A 16845-nucleotide genomic window follows, 5' to 3' on the forward strand; every position below is an offset into this window, starting at 1 on the left:
TAAATAAAACCACATTCAAAGATAGTATATTTCTCGGTTGTTTTAAACATTCACAGTTTAATCTCAATTGCCAAAAAAGCAGCCACTTATGATCCCACCACAAACTTTTTTTCATCTAAAACTCTACCATGCCCATTAAATAAAATTCTGACAACAAGAAAATTTAATAATAAAAAATTAAACCTTAATCACTTTTAAAACCAACACCACACGCTTGAGAATTTAATTATCTAACCCAAAAATATGCTCGGTAGGCACATATTGAAACCACTACACTACTTGGCAAGAATGATTTCGCGAACTTCATAACAAACCAAAGGGTCTATTTTGAGCACTTCCAAAGTTTCAATCTTTCCTCAACTCCTATCAAGATGTGAGACAACACGTTAGAAAATATATAAGACAAAAAGAATAAAACATGATGCCATAAAAATAATATTAGACAAAAAGAATAAAACATGATGTCATGCAGTTGAACAAAAAATGAATGAGTTCAAATATCATAGTCTAGACATCACATTCAGCTATCCATTTGTGATATATTTAGCAATAATTATAACAATCAATAGGAAACAAAATCACTAATAAACTAAGTTCAACATAAAAAGAAGAATCACTCTTAACCTATTTTCAGTGGCTGCTTAGCAAATATATTTTTAGGTTGTACCTCAAGGATTGATGCAACATAGTAAGAAAATATAAGTTTTTACATTATGTACAATTTCAGAATTTTACTTTCAAATATAAGCATATTATTATGACATCCTTTGGAATAGCAACCAACTTTTAAAGTAGAATACTATAATAAACAATAATCTAAAGTTTATTGCTATTATAGAGTATAAGTACATTTTGTGACCTGTAAATGTAAGAGGATGTTTGATTCCTTGTAGGGTCATCCAATCATGCTCCTCCCGTTTTACTTAATGTCACCAAACATTTTAACCTGTTATCAGAAAATGATATCATGTTTATAATCTTTGAAAATAACAACATAAGCTAAAGGATGAAATTTGGACACAAGCAACTTATTATCTTCAAAAAAAGAAACTCCATGTGAGAAAAAACATTACCAATAACAAAATGATGATACATACCTCATTCTAGAAACAACATGCCACGAAATGCCATCTTACAAACAACATAGAGATCTAACATGACACTATCAGCAACATAGCGAGGTTAACCTTCATTTCAAAGAAGAAAAACACTTACATTCAATAAAAAGACATAAAGATGATTATAGAATAAAAAAGAGGACTTCATATATATATATATATATATATATATATATATATATATAGGAGTAGGATCAAATGAGAACACCAAAAAGGTTGAGAACGCGAGAACAAAATATATTCATTTGTGATTCCATGTATTCATTTATGGACAAATGATAAATTTTTACGTCTTTAATTTCAATTGAAAAGAAAAAGAATATTCATGTTGATTGTGCATAAAAATTTATCATTTATCCACAAATGAATAAATGAAATCCCAACTGAATATACCCGTTCTCAACCTTTTAGGTGTTCTCATTATATATATATATATATATATATATATATATATATATATATATATATATATATATATAACTAATGAAATTAGACAAAATCAAACATTAGATTAGCAAAAAAGAAAGAATGATGAAGTTGTGACAATAGTGGTGCTTCCTGCTGCCATTAGGGTGTTTGAATATTAACATACATATAGAAAGAGATGGTGAGATAATTCTGGGGTTACATGGTGTGTTAGGTCGTAGTGGTGGTTACGGTATCGAGCCGGTGGTGATTGTCGATTTAGGGTTTTCGTTGGAGATAATGGATGCGGTGGTATGGAGACCAACTGTTTAGCTTAAACCACATGTAGTTTTGTTGGGTTTAGTCAAGAATCAGTTCAAAATGAAAACCAAAATTGCAAACTATTAAAGAAAACATACCTGTCTTCGATGTATCCGCTTCAAATCTTTGAGGAAACAACATTGGTCGCTGCTTCATTCCGTAAACGGAGAAGCGCGGAAGGGAAGAGAGGGAAACGACGATGTTTTTTTTTTTTGATGTAGGGGTTTCAGCGACAACCACGACTATGTTAATCTTAAATGAAATCGGTGGAAAATTATTTGTCTACGAAATTTAAACAAAATAAGGGCATTATGGTCACTTCAGTTTGAAGGAATATGGATGTGGAAGTGACATGAGGCAAAATCAAGACTCTTTTATTAGATAGGGATAGGGATTTACCAATTTAATTCTTTTTTAGAACTCCAAATTTTGGCATAGGAATGGTAGCCATAACAACGTGTAGTAGTAAAGTTATATGTTAATTTTTTTAAAGTCATGATTTAGTGAAAAAACGTTAAGACTCTTGAGTACTAAGATATATTACATTATAGTTTTATTTCGATCCTAATTGGGCACACATGATTATCTGCCAGAAAACAAACAACCGGTTTCTTAATTTAATATAACAAATTAAAAGATTATCTACTTGTAAGATATAATCAAGTAAAATGATATCCAAACAATCAATCCTCAAAAGAAAATCAACAACATGAAGAAAGAGATTTTGGGGTCTTCATTGATGTAGAGATTTTAACTTCCTTGATGATATGACCAAGAATTTTGGCTTTAATTTCGCCTCTTCTTGGTGGAAGGCTTACAACTCTTCGTATTTCTTTGCCTTTAACTTCAACCAATCTGCTTTGACTTTCCATTGGTCAAACAAACCACTTAATTAGTTCTAAGATAATATTAAGATCGGTTGGGGATATGGGTGTGGGTGTGGGTGATCATGGGTATTTATAGTCAAAGGAGTTTACAAATTGTAAGTGTGTTGTGAAGTGTGAACATATTATGATGTTGTTACTTTAAGCATGTGGTTACTAGAGTGTTTGATGTTGAGTGATGAGAATCTTTAAAAGTTTTAAAGTAAAGAATCGTATGTCTCCTCTTTAATGAAACCAATTAACCAAATGTTAGTGCTTATGGAATAAAAATTGGTCGATAGTTCCTTTTTTAAATGGAGGAGATGTAAATGTGATGATGTGCATCCAATGATGATCGTTTATATATCCTTCTTACATACAATATATAGCACCTGTAAAACGTGGATATATATATATATATATATATATATATATATATATATATATATATATATATATATATATATATGTATATAACCAAATCAATTAGAAAACTTAATTGCATGAAAACTAAAAAAGTCAATTTTGACCCTTAGTTTGTTTACAAATTGGTTGGACAATTACAACTTACAAGAGGATTGACCCTACAAACCATGGTGAACAAATGAATGAAATTACAAAATGATTGGATGGTTACAAGATGATAGACACTGCCAAATCACTATCAACATATTTGGCTATTCGGAGTGAGAAAGAGGAGAAGATTAGAGAGATAGATAGCAGGAGACGTCTGCAAGTGTAATTCGGACCATGCTTAATTACAATGACAACGACGCCGACTGCGCTACCCTTAAGGTGGTGTTCACGTCAGTATGCCCGAATAATGCCCAACTCCAGATAGCCTTATCATATAAGGGAAAACTGCAATAAAGTCCTTATATATTGGTCTAATAATCGATTTAGCCCCTATACATCTTTTTTATAAAAACAGATTGTATATATTTATATACTTAATAAATATATATTTTTATAACTAGATATTTCATATACAAAAAACTTTTATAAATATAAGATTTTTATGTGAAAATCCGTTTTTTATTTGTATAAATATGATTTTATAAAGAAAAAACATATTAGAAATAATTTTTTGAGAAAAAAAGTTGTAAAAAAACTAAAGTTAGAATGAATTCATAATGAAATTCTAAAATTTAGGAAAAAAGGGTAAAGTTTGAACCAAATTTTGTAACAAAATTTAAAATTTGGGCCAAAAGTATAAATTTTGGACCAAATTTAAAATAAATTTCGAAATATGGGCCAAAAATGTAATTTTTGAAAGATGGATGATCTGTTGACCGGGTCAGAGGGTTAAAATGAATACGATTACCGGTATTTGGGACTTAATTGAATAAAAAAAATATATAAGGACTAAATCGATTATGAGACCAAAAGGATTGGTTTGTGTTTCCAAATTAACATAAAATAATAAATTTAACAATATATAACATTTGGAATTCTATTTTGGATATATACTTTTTACATTGGCGTGGTCTCTGGTCAAACATACTTTTAAAGTCAAGATTTAAATATTTAAATATCAAAATTTTGGACTTTGTCGATTTGATATATATATATATATATATATATATATATATATATATATATATATATATATATATATATATATATATATATATATATATATATATCAATTGCTAAAAGGGTTGGGAAACATGAATCTATTTGATTTCTGACTTTTGCCACCAAAGTTTTATGATTTTATACTTTTGCCATCTTATTTTCGTTTCTTTGGTTTGTCCACACTATTTTAAAGGGTTCACACTTTAGTCCGTGCACCGTCTCTCATATCCAATCAACTATTACACCGCCTTCCTACTGCTTCCATTACTCCCAAAACTCATCCCACAACTGATTGATTGTCTCTACTTTTTTTCCTCTATCCACCGCCATTTCCAGTCATCACCGTTCTATCTATCCTTTTCTCAACTTCGATTAGAAGCAACCATCCATCCACCCTCGATGTCACCTCATTTGCCTCAGTGTCGGCTGCCTGGATTTACAGCGACTTCTCTGGTTTTAGTCGGACTTTTCTTCACTCGTCACCTTAATCTCTCGTCTCTCTCACCCCACATATACAAGCGGTGTCTTTTTGGCTTGCGAGTTTTCTGGGTTCATTATGTATTTAACAAAATTTAATCAGGTTCAATTCTAAAGGTACGAATTATACTACTTCTTGACACCTGTGTAACTACTCTCTTAAGAGGTATCGACTTGAACTGTCGTTTCTATGCTTTCCTCCAACGAAAGTTTGTCCAGGTCTTATGATGTGGAATAGCTTCAATATGGGTATATAAATAAATACTATATTACATAGTAACATACCTCACATAGTGACAATTTCCACATAAATATTTATGATCATTTAAATGCAAGACAACACCAAAGGCGCACACTTGATTCCTGCTAGTTAAATTAGTTGTATGACCAACCCTAAATATCTTGGTATGGATGCTATAGTATTTTAACTTTTTTTTTTTATTTTTTATTTTCTAATATCTAGCAAAATGTTAATTTTAGCAATCTAGCCAAGGTTCTAAATGGCGTGAGGCGTGGCGTGGCGGCAAGGTCAAACCTCAAGCTTAACGAGTCATGGCGAGTCATGGCGTTTTTCAAGGCGTGATGTAAGGCGGCGATTTTGTATTAATTTAAAATTATATTACCACATAAATATAAATTTATATTAAATATAACTGCTTTTTAGAAGTGTTAGATCAATAAATAATAACAAAAAGTTAACAAAAACCACAATACTTGTATCTCCGATTTGAAAAGACATAACAAAGAGCAAAAAATTATGTCTCGAAAGAAAAAACACGCGCCATAACACGCCATGGTGCGCCATATCACGCATTGCCACACGCCACGCCTAACAGCAACGTTATGAAGCTTTTCGTAACGGCGAAACCACGCCTCACGCCATGACGCGCCTTTTAGAACACTGAATCTAGCAATGATGGTTAGGGTTGTCAAATCGGGCAGTCGTGTTGTGTTTTTGTCTAACACGACAAAGTTTTGTGTAACACGAACACGACACGATGTCATGTTTTTTTTTTCATTAACACGAAAACGAACCAATTAAAACACGACAACACGACACAACACGACAAAAATAATATTAAATAACTATTAGTGTATTTCATTCACACTTAAAAAGATATATAACACGATAAAAACGACAAACACAAAACCCGACAACCACATGCTTAATCGTTTAATCGTGTCAATTTCACAATTGATTTACACCACATTGTGTTTTTTAATATGGAATCTAGAGATACACCAATTCAAATTTTGAATACCCGATTTAGTTCGGTGTCCTTGTCATAAATTGACACCATACTCAATTGAAAAAACACAGCAACACAAATCAAGCATCGGAAAAACCGAAAAACACAGGAACACACATCCAGAAGAACAACTCCCACGTCTTCAATTTTTAAATATCTTTGATCTTGACTGTGGTGAAATTGGTGCTCAAACTCAAAATCAAGCATCAGAAACTTCATTGGGAGATAAAAATGAGAATTTAGCACTTAAAGCGAGTTTAAGAAAAGTTAAGATCTTCAAAGAGTACCAATCCTTATCATGTATGCATGTTAGCTCTTCCTAAATAGTCCCAATCGCTACTCCCAACCGCTTAGTACTCTTCTTGCTGGAAATTGGTAAGTGCCGAAAAAAATTACATCTTTCTCGTTTCAATTTCAATTCGAAGTAATGTTTATGTTTTGTTCATATGTTGCTGCTGTTTCATATTTTCAGAAAAAAAAATACATCTTTCCTGAGTTTGATTAATCTTTATTGCTGGAAATTGGTAAGTGTTATGTGTTGTTTCATTATGCCTTCCAAGTGTTTGATGTTATGCCTAAAGACTAGATCGAAACGTATTGGGTGGTATAACAAATTTCCAATGGATTCCAAGTGTTTGATGTTCCTGTGTTGTTGCTGTTTCATTTGAAATGCAATCTCTAAGAATCCAACATGTGCAGGTAATCACATAGTTGCATTTGGAGGTCAGAGAACTCAAGACTTATGAGTCCAATGCATATACATCCTCTGAGCACACCAATGCCTATCAATATTTATGAATCCAATGCCTATACATCCTCTGTAAAATATCATTTATAATGGAATCTCTCTCTCAAATTTAGGTTTCTCCAACTGCTAAATAATAGTTGTTTTGTTTTGTATCTCATAGGGAACTGGGATACACTTTAGGTAATGCCAAAGGCAAGAGGGGTAGATATAAGAGATGAACTCCTAAAGGGTGTTTATGAATTATCATGCCCAACTTTCTTGCATTATGAAATATGGATCGTTGGTTTACATTCTACATCATATATGTGCATTTATATAGGGTTATCTTCTTCAGTTTCTGGAAGAATATAAAGTTTTCTAGTAGTGTGAAGATCACATCTAATAAATCTGATAATTTCTTGTTGCAGGTATCTCATCATTAATCGAATTACTCAATGCACCGAAGATCTTTATCATCATCATCATCCATTCTCTCTCATTTCAATTCTCTGAACAAATTCCAATCAAGTCCAACCCACCATTTATGTCACTCAAGAACCCTAACAACAGTAGACACAACCACAACCAGAGATCATTCATATGCAGACATACCAAAACCTCCCAAGAGCAAGTCCGAGAGAAAACCCTACCCAACACCCATGAAAATTCTTGTTCAAAGAGCCAAGCAAGAAAAAGAAGCAAGAAAGGCACAACCATGTAAATTACTAGAAGACCCCCCGGAAAACGGCCTACTTGTTCCAGAACTCGTTAGTGTAGCCCATCAAGTTTATCAAGCTAGAGAATCGATATTACTCGGTTTATCAAAGCTCGTGAATGTCATTCCAGTTCTTCGATGCAGGTATAAATAAATAAAAAAAATACAACTTTTGTCCTATTGTCAATTTATCATCGCTATTAGTCAAATACAGTACAACCTGATCTGTTCTGTTATGTCCTGTATTGGTTTTCAGGCATTGTTTTGAGGTTCACATCGGTCAGGTCGGGCACGAGATTAGGACATGTAGCGGTCCAAAAAGCGGTCTTCGAAATGCTACCCACATGTGGCGAAAAGGAAGGGTACACGATGTAATTTATTTTCCAAAATGTTTCCATCTTTATGATCGTGTTGGGAAGCCAAGAGTTATACATAATGAAAGTCGCTCCTTTAAACAACTTCCCGCCATTGTTGAGCTCTGCATACAAGCCGGATTGAATCTTGAAAACTACCCCACAAAAAGAAGAACAAGACCCGTGTATAGCATCGAAGGTCGGATTGTAGATTTTGAGGATACTCAAGTTGATTCTAGTTTGGATTGTTCTTTGAACAGTGAACTGCAACCCAAGGGCGATTTAGGGAATTGTGATTTGAATATAAGGGAAGTAAGTAGCATGGTGTTGGATTCATGGTTTGAGATGATATCAGGGGCGAAGAAGATGATGGAGAGATATAAAGTGCATACATGTGGGTATTGTCCGGAGGTTCAGGTGGGTCCCAAGGGGCATAAAGTTAGGATGTGTAAGGCGTCAAAACATCAGTCTCGAAATGGTATGCACGCGTGGCAGGAAGCAACGGTTTTTGATCTGGTGGGACCGAACTACGTGTGGCATGTTGCTGACGTGGCGGGTGAGGTCCCACTTTGTAATGATTTGAAGAGGTATTATGGGAAGGCTCCTGCGGTTGTGGAGATGTGTGTGCAAGCGGGGGCACGGGTCCCGGATGAGTATAGGAGTATGATGAGATTAGATGTTGTTCCTCCGTGTCGTGATGAATTGGATCTTGTTACATGATGAATTCGATTTATCCTGTGAACATATGGATGTAGATGATCAAATATCATTTTCATATTTTCTTGTGTTTATATGTTTGTATTCCTTAGCGTTAGAAATTTGGACATGATCTATGACATTTGAGTTTTGAGGTTATAATTTACAACTTATATGAAAGAAACAGTTCATTATGGTGAGGTTTTTCAACCAGGCTTTGATTTTACAATTCTGATAATACGGAGTAAAAAACGATTCTATGTAATGTCTCAATTTTGATACTCGTGATGGATATACTTGCAAGTTTTATTTATTTCTTTTTGGCTTAGTATTTATTGTCATTTTTAGTATGAAAAAAAATAAGAAAATAACATATGTTCTCATTGGTATTTTGGTGGATCTAAGCGAATGATAAGTAGAACCGTGATGAGATGACATGATAAATGGGTATGTGACCTTATGAAAACTTAGACAAAATAGATTTGGACTAAAACCAGCATATGTTATCTGTAGTATAAGCATAAGTTTATTTTTGTAAATCAAGCATATGAAAACTAGATCCTTATTTTATATATTTGATAATTTTAATAGGATCTAATGTGAACTAAAGTGATATGACCCGTTTTGTTAGGGTCGTAATTTAATGTCGTGTTAGTTCTCACACAACGACAGAGAAAACACACGTGACCCTTTAAAATACCAATAGAAAAGGACAACACATACTAATCTCAAACTCCAAAACTATATTATTGCTAAGGTTGTGTGGTTTTAATATATATAATGATTTGCTTTAAAGATAGATATATATCTTTGAGAAAATGTAAGAATGATCTTTGTGGCTTCATTTCGAAATAAATTTGGACTTGTATCTCTGTCTAAAATCGGATACATTTTGGTTTTGGTCCTTCCCAAACTTCAAAAAAAAAAAGATTACTATTCCTTTTAATTTAATCTTTTTAAATTATTTATTAAGTAATTAAAAATATAAAAATAACCCACAATATCTTACTATTCACCATTCCATCACTCACTCATACACAGACACTAGAGAAAACTTTAACATTTTACTATCATCCGAACTATCCTTCTACCATTGACCACCACTATGTCACCATTGTCCGGTGCACATTGAGACCAAAAAGGTAGTTCACCACCATGTCTAGGCCTGCAAATAAAAATCGTAAATTTGTCTCAACTACGTTTTCAATTAATTAAAGATTTTGTTTGAATTCAACATATATGAACACATTTCTCTTTCTCTCTCTCAATCTCTTTCCGATTCAACACGCACATGCACGATGATGAACCGTATAAAGATTTGGGTTCAAATTCAATACACATGATCTCAAACATACTCCAAAATTGATGCACCCATAAAACCTAAAAATCGACACACATGTAACCCAACTTCGATTCCATCTGTTGACCCCAAATTTAACAAATCCCTAAAGATCTTGTTTTGATTTTGCGTTTAGATCTCAAGATTTAACACGAAACCCTCAAGATTTTGTTTTGATTTCCTCTTCAAATATCCATATTAAATAATAATAATAATAATAATAATAATAATAATAATTATTATTATTATTATTATTATTATTATTATTATTATTATTATTATTATTCAAGAGGTGGATTAATAATTTCGAGTTTGGTATGGACTAAATACAAAAAAGATTAAGTTTGAGAGGGATATAAAGAATATTCAATAATCAAATTCTGTTGTAGTAAAACCATAATTTTATTTATTATTATTATTTTTTGTAGTGAACTCATTTTATTTTTTTGTTATTATTATTATTTTTTTTGGGGGTAGTGAGATTATAATTTTTTGAGAACCGATAAGTTATGGGCCATTCTTGCATTTTTCTGTATATCTTTTGAAGGTTATATAGTTTGACGATGGAAGACTATAAAATGATTAGACATTAATTCCGAATATAAATTTTGTACTTCGTTTCCACTTTCCATTACATACAACGCGTAACTTGCTCACAGAAAATTATCTTATTTTTCACCTTCGTTACCAAATAAGAACCCTAATTTCACCCTCTTAAATCTTAGCATTCTCAATGATCATCCCTAGCCTTTCTATTACAATTGCTACGACGGTGAAATAAAGGCAACGACACATCCCTAACGATAGAGGATTTCAAGGATCCCCCCAAGAGGTATGTCTTCTATATTTCTGTAATTTTAGAGTCCCGGATGGCACTTGCCTGACAAATTAGGGTTACAGTCGTAGATTTTATCAATGGTCTTTCTGAGTTCGGTGCGTATCTGTGTTTTCACTTGTACTAATTGAATTATTTTTATCGCCAATTATGCAACGCACTCCTTTTTCGTTATAGAAGCATGGTATACAGGTATAGTGAACGAGCCAGTACACTGTAGCTGTATGTGGTTCAGTTTTTTAATGCTGCTATCAGTTAATTAATTTGTGCATAAATATAAACGAATAATGAAAGATGGAAGTGAATTTGTATACTGAGAATTAGTTGAGCTTTTCATGTAGGTATTTGTGGAGTTGAAGGATCTTGGCGATAAAATTGCATCAGAACAACTGGTAGCTCAAACTCTGATCTTTATTGGACGAGTTTTTGCTCTTTAACTGTTATGGAACACCCTGATGATGATTCCCATGGAGTTGGTGAAAACCAGAGCAAGCAAGATGATGAGGTAATAAGATTCTGATGTATGAAATGTATAAATTTTTTATAACAAAAAGATGTGATGAAAGTGGTCATGTTGTTCTACGTTTTTAATGAGTATTGAAGTCAATTATGTCCACAGATCAACTCTGTTTATTTCTTGTTGCAGGTATCACGCCGTGAAGAATTAAAGAAATCCTTAGTAGCAAAATTGGCTCTTCGTCAGAGTAATTTGAATCCTGAAAGACCTGGTTAGTAGTCTTTCAAGCTTCTTTTTTAAGCTTCTGTGAATTGATTATTGAAATTCTTTTTAACTTTTTTTTCACCAGACTCCAGTGCCTTGCGAACATTGGACTCTAGCATCAAACGTAACACAGCAGTTATCAAAAAACTTAAACAAATCAATGAAGAGCAGCGTGAAAGTCTGATGGATGAATTAAAAAATGTCAACTTAAGCAAATTTGTTAGTGAAGCAGTGGCTGCAATCTGTGATGCCAAGTTAAAAAGTTCAGACATACAGGCTGCAGTTCAGGTAACCACCTTTTTCAGATGCTTCATCATCACACATTTCAATTTGAGTTTTATTTATTTATTTTCCTGTAAATCAGGTCTGTTCATTGCTTCATCAAAGATACAAAGATTTTTCTCCAACTTTGGTCCAAGGCCTTATGAAAACATTCTTTCCTGGGAAATCTTCAGAGGATGTAGATGCAGACAGAAACTTAAAGGCCTTGAAAAAGCGAAGCGCTTTAAAACTTCTACTTGAACTGTTTTTTGATGGAGTTATAGAAGATACTGGAATTTTTATAACCATCATTAAGGATCTTGCGAGTTTAGAACACCTAAAGGATAGAGACACAGCTCATACAAATCTGTCTCTTCTTGCTAGTTTTGCTAGACAGGCAAGGTACTTCATAGGACTTTCACATGCTGGAGAAGAACTTGTTGAAGAGGTGCATTTTGGTTCTAATATTGATCATGGATATTTTCAATCAATATGGTTTAGTGATATGATTTAATGTTGATTGCAGTTTTTTAAGGGGCTTAATATCACTTCAGATCAGAAGAAGGTGTTTAAAAAGGCGTTTCATACGTATCATGATGCTGCAGTTGAGCTACTTCGGTCTGAACACACTGTAAGTATTGGGAATCATTTAATACCTAACTATTGTTTTTCCGGATTCTGTTTGTAGGTTAAATGCAAGAAATAGCAACATAGAATCCTACTTTCATTTCTCTCTATTACAGTATTGTAGTTTTGAAAAATTTACCTAGTTATAGCAATGTTATCCAACTACAAAACAATTATAATGAAAAATTTAAAGTATAATGGTATTTATCCTTCTGTACATATGAACAGTTTTTTAATTAAATTGTTCTTAAATTGAAGTCACTTCGACAACTGGAGCATGAGAATGCAAAGATTTTAAATGCCAAAGGGGAGCTGAGTGAGGAAAATGCTTCATCATATGAAAAATTACGCAAATCTTATGATCAACTTTATCGAGGTGTTTCTGCGTAAGTAAAATATTTACTTAATTTTTTTATATCCTTTTTTGACATATACATATTTAATTTTGTTCAAATTTTTGGGGTGATTAGGTTAGCAGAAGCACTTGATATGCAACCACCTGTGATGCCAGAGGATGGTCACACGAGGCTTACAACAGGTGATGATGTCTCATCTCCTGGTACTGGAAAAGAGGCTTCTGTTGCTGAAGCTTTGTGGGATGATGAAGACACAAAAAGTTTTTATGAATGTTTACCTGATCTCAGGTATGCAAGTGTTATTATAATACATTTTAAAACCACAAAGTGTAAAAATGAGAAAAAAACACAAATTTTCTTGTTTTTAGGGCATTTGTTCCTGCTGTATTATTGGGTGAAGCGGAGCAGAAAGGAAATGATCAGTCATCAAAAGCATCAGATCAACCAAGTGTAAGTTCTTTTAACAAAAAAGTTTTTTTGTTTTCAGTTGAAATAAAAAAAAATAGTAACAAAGTTTTCAATTGACATGATATAAATATATTATTCAGGACTCAACAACACCCGAGTCTGATCAAGGTCAGATTGCTGCCCAAGACACTGCAGAGACATCTGTAAGTGAGAAAAAGAAAGATGATGACGAAAAAGATAAAGGAAAAGAAAAAGAAAAAGAAAAAGATGGTGAAATAAAAGCTGAAATTGAAAAAGAGAAGCTTCGAGGTCCTGAAGGAACCAACTTAGACGGCTTAATACAGAGGCTTCCTGGCTGTGTGAGCCGTGACTTAATTGACCAATTGACTGTAAGTCCTCTTCCCTCCATAACATAAATTTTCCTTACAGACTCTCTCTACTTCCATTCTTTAAACTCTTTTTTTCTTTATTATAATTACTTTTTTTTTTAAAAATCAGGTGGAATTTTGTTATTTAAATTCAAAAGCTTCCCGCAAAAAACTCGTTCGTGCTTTGTTCAATGTGCCCAGAACATCTCTGGAACTGTTACCCTACTATTCACGAATGGTTGCCACACTGTCAACTTGTATGAAGGATGTCCCTTCTATGCTCTTGCTGTATTTGGAAGAAGAATTCAACTCTCTAATAAATAAAAAGGTTTTTCTTTTCTTTTCTTCTTCAGTTCTTCTTAGTGCACTTATAATAATAACATATCTTTTTCGCTTATCCTCATCGTTAAATAAATACACAACAGGATCAAATGAACATCGAGACAAAGATCAGGAACATTCGGTTTATCGGCGAGCTTTGTAAATTCAAAATCGCACCAGCTGGGCTCGTTTTCAGCTGCCTAAAGGTACTAAAATCTGTGAAAGAAAGAAAACGGAAGTAAAATATGGTATAATAAGCAAATCGATGAAAGTAGGTTGTTATTTCTTTGAACAGGCATGTTTGGACGATTTTACCCATCACAACATAGATGTCGCCTGCAATCTTCTGGAGACATGTGGCAGATATCTTTATCGTTACCCTGATACTAATGTACGCATGGCAAACATGTTGGAGATTCTAATGCGTCTAAAAAATGTGAAAAATCTGGATCCTCGTCATAGTACTCTTGTTGAGAATGCTTATTATTTATGCAAACCACCTGAACGTTCTGCAAGAGTCTCCAAAATTCGCCCCCCTTTACATCAGGTTATAATTTTTTTTCATCTTTTTTTAATGATGTTGCATTATTACTGTTTGTTTTGTTTCAATACTCACGTGACATAATTATATAACCTTTGCAGTATATCAGAAAGCTACTCTTTACAGACCTTGACAAGTCTTCAATTGAAGATGTATTGAGACAACTCCGGAAGTTACCATGGAGTGAATGTGAACCCTATCTTTTAAAATGCTTTTTGAAGGTTCATAAAGGAAAATACGGTCAAATTCACCTGATTGCTTCACTAACTGCTGGGTTGAGTCGCTACCATGATGAGTTTGCAGTTGCTGTAGTCGATGAGGTTTGTTTATTTTTATTTTTAAATTTGTGTTTGCTTTTGATTACTTATTTTTGTGTTCTGAGTAATTGGGGTTTTAATTTCCAGGTTTTGGAAGAAATAAGGTTGGGATTGGAGATAAACGAATATGGAATGCAGCAAAGACGAATTGCTCATATGCGATTCTTAGGCGAGCTATACAATTATGAACATGTGGATTCTTCAGTTGTTTTTGATACGTTGTATCTCATTCTCATTTTTGGTCATGGAACAGAAGAGGTACAATTCTTTTTATTATATGCTTAGGGTTTAGAAACTAACGGATTGTTTTTAATTTAATTAAATGTCCTGTTGTTGTGTTGTGTTGTAGCAAGATGTGCTTGATCCACCTGAAGACTGTTTTCGCATTAGGATGATCATCACACTTCTGGAGACCTGTGGGCATTACTTTGGTCGAGGTTCATCAAAGAGAAAACTGGATCGATTTCTGATTCATTTTCAACGTTACATACTCTGCAAAGGTCCACTTCCTCTAGATATCGAATTTGACTTGCAGGTTAGTTGGTTGTTTGGTCTTTTAATTAAACTCACTTTTTTTTTTTTTCTTATTTTATTAATAACTGAAAAGAGGAATGTACGTGTAGGATTTGTTTGGTGATTTACGTCCAAACATGACTCGTTATTCCACCATTGAAGAAGCTGATGCTGCTCTGGTTCAGCTGGAGGAACATGAACGGTCAGGTGAGAAGCACCACACAGAGCAGGAAAAGCCAAGAAGCATGTCGGGCAGCTCGTCCTCAGTCAACGGTCAGGTTGTTGTTGCAAATGGTATGGAAGAAGAAAACGGTGGGACCCATCATGAACTGGAATCCGACAGTGCATCTCAGGGCAGCACCATGGATCCAGACGGGAACGATGACGAGGAAGAGCTCGATGACGATGCATGCGACAGCGAGGATGATTACGCTGGCCCTGCTTCTGACGAGGATGACGAAATCCACGTCAGACAGAAAGTCATGTTGGTTGACCCCGAGGAAGAAGCCGAATTTGACCGAGAATTTAGAGCTCTAATGCAGGCATAAACCCTGAACCCTGAACCCTAAACCCTGTTTATTCAAACATTGACCTGACATGTTACATACAGGAAAGCTTGGATTCAAGGAAGCTGGAGTTGCGGGCCCGGCCGACACTGAACATGATGATACCGATGAATGTGTTTGAGGGGGGGCAGGGGCATGGGAGTGGAAGGGTGAGTGAGGGTGAAAGTGGGGATGAAGGAACAGAGTATGAAGAGGGTGGTGGGCGAAAGGAGGTGCAGGTGAAAGTGCTGGTGAAACGTGGGAGCAAACAGCAAACGAGGCAGATGTTGATACCGAGTGACTGTTCTCTGGTTCAGAGCACTAAACAGAAGGAAGCAGCAGAGTTGGAAGAGAAACAAGATATCAAGAGGTTGGTTTTGGAGTATAATGATAGGGAAGAGGAGGAGCTTAATGCCTTGGGGAATCTTCCAGTTGGATGGAGTCAGAGTGGTGGGGGGAGAGTGGTCTACAGAGGCCACTCTTGGGAAGGTCATGGCGGGAGGTCGGGCTCCCGTCATAGGTACCCCCATCATACTGGCGGGGGATACTATTATAGCAGAAGAAAGTGAAAGTGAAAGTGAAACTGAGTCGGTATTTTTTCTAGCCCAGTGTTGTGGTCTTGTGGGGTGTATTGTGTATATTTTGTCAATATTTTACCCTTTTCATTTTTATCATGACTAGAGATGGGCGATGGGTAAAAGTGAAACAGTCCAAAACTGAAACTGGTTATGAAGGAAGCATCGGGATGCTATAATCATATTTTGTTTAGTTTTAACTTTTAACAGATGAGATCATAAGGATACTTGTACTTGGTTTGTTCTCTTCATATTATATTATTATGTGTTCATAGTTGATGGATGGATGTTAACCGATGCAAAATGTTAATTGGGTTTTTTTTTTGTTTTGGTTTCTCTCCGTATATTAGACTATCTTCTTGAACTTTTTCATGAAAAAGCTTAAAATACAAAAGCTCATTGTATATCTCACAATAAAAAAAAAACTTTTTCATTTCTTTTTATTAGTAGTTTTTAAATGTTGTATAGTTTAATTGGTTAAAAATCTATAGATGAAAACAGAAAATGAAAAAGCTCTTGGTATTAACCAGCTTAGTAAAAAAGCTTTGAGTTGAAAACTATTACAGAAGGTTCTTTTTTTTTTTTTTTTTTTTTTTTTTTTTTTTTTTTAAATAT

General features: G+C 34.0%; 2 protein-coding genes and 1 long non-coding RNA gene across 8 annotated transcripts; 2 read left to right on the forward strand and 1 right to left on the reverse strand.

Annotated features, from left to right (window-relative positions):
* Positions 1-2824, reverse strand: LOC145088402 (uncharacterized). 3 transcript variants are annotated; one of them, XR_013701100.1, is made up of 4 exons: positions 1943-2824; positions 1098-1187; positions 850-946; positions 1-363 (listed from the first exon to the last, which is right to left on the reverse strand). It is a non-coding gene; the product is annotated as an uncharacterized LOC145088402 (long non-coding RNA). The 3 variants fall into 3 exon arrangements; XR_013701099.1 differs by having other exon boundaries at positions 860-946; positions 1747-2824; XR_013701098.1 differs by having other exon boundaries at positions 1747-2824.
* Positions 2825-5990: 3166 nt separating this feature from the next.
* On the forward strand, positions 5991-8598 carry APO3 (APO RNA-binding protein (DUF794)). 4 transcript variants are annotated; one of them, XM_079026756.1, is made up of 6 exons: positions 5991-6387; positions 6485-6536; positions 6712-6832; positions 6921-7080; positions 7168-7598; positions 7711-8598. In XM_079026756.1, the coding sequence occupies exons 5-6, from the start codon at positions 7195-7197 to the stop codon at positions 8525-8527; spliced, it is 1221 nt and encodes a 406-aa protein (XP_078882882.1). In that variant the 5' UTR covers positions 5991-6387; positions 6485-6536; positions 6712-6832; positions 6921-7080; positions 7168-7194; the 3' UTR covers positions 8528-8598. The 4 variants fall into 4 exon arrangements, with proteins under 4 accessions (XP_078882882.1, XP_078882881.1, XP_078882880.1 ...); XM_079026755.1 differs by lacking the exons at positions 6712-6832; positions 6921-7080; XM_079026754.1 differs by lacking the exons at positions 6485-6536; positions 6712-6832; positions 6921-7080 and having other exon boundaries at positions 5992-6387.
* A 1842-nt stretch (positions 8599-10440) lies between these two features.
* Positions 10441-16509, forward strand: LOC145088404 (regulator of nonsense transcripts UPF2). The gene is made up of 18 exons (XM_079026758.1): positions 10441-10674; positions 11019-11182; positions 11324-11405; positions 11484-11686; positions 11763-12107; positions 12186-12290; positions 12545-12672; positions 12757-12930; positions 13011-13092; positions 13191-13439; positions 13549-13746; positions 13844-13945; positions 14035-14286; positions 14382-14600; positions 14685-14855; positions 14947-15132; positions 15221-15652; positions 15721-16509. Exons 2-18 carry the CDS (start codon positions 11120-11122, stop codon positions 16222-16224), a joined length of 3495 nt encoding a protein of 1164 aa, XP_078882884.1. The 5' UTR covers positions 10441-10674; positions 11019-11119; the 3' UTR covers positions 16225-16509.
* Positions 16510-16845: the final 336 nt, after the last annotated feature.

This window comes from Lactuca serriola, chromosome 2 (assembly GCF_051521515.1).
Source record: "Lactuca serriola cultivar US96UC23 chromosome 2, Lser_US96UC23_V15, whole genome shotgun sequence".
NCBI lineage: Eukaryota > Viridiplantae > Streptophyta > Magnoliopsida > Asterales > Asteraceae > Lactuca > Lactuca serriola.

Bases quoted from the DNA above. Each gene is read 5' to 3' on its own strand.
- APO3 (XM_079026756.1), top strand. From the start codon at position 7,195: ATGCACCGAAGATCTTTATCATCATCATCATCCATTCTCTCTCATTTC. The intron at 7,599-7,710 runs GTATAAATAAAT...ATTGGTTTTCAG, and splicing joins ATTCCAGTTCTTCGATGCAG to GCATTGTTTTGAGGTTCACA.
- LOC145088404 (XM_079026758.1), top strand. From the start codon at position 11,120: ATGGAACACCCTGATGATGATTCCCATGGAGTTGGTGAAAACCAGAGC. The intron at 14,856-14,946 runs GTACAATTCTTT...GTTGTGTTGTAG, and splicing joins TTGGTCATGGAACAGAAGAG to CAAGATGTGCTTGATCCACC. The intron at 15,653-15,720 runs GCATAAACCCTG...TGTTACATACAG, and splicing joins AATTTAGAGCTCTAATGCAG to GAAAGCTTGGATTCAAGGAA.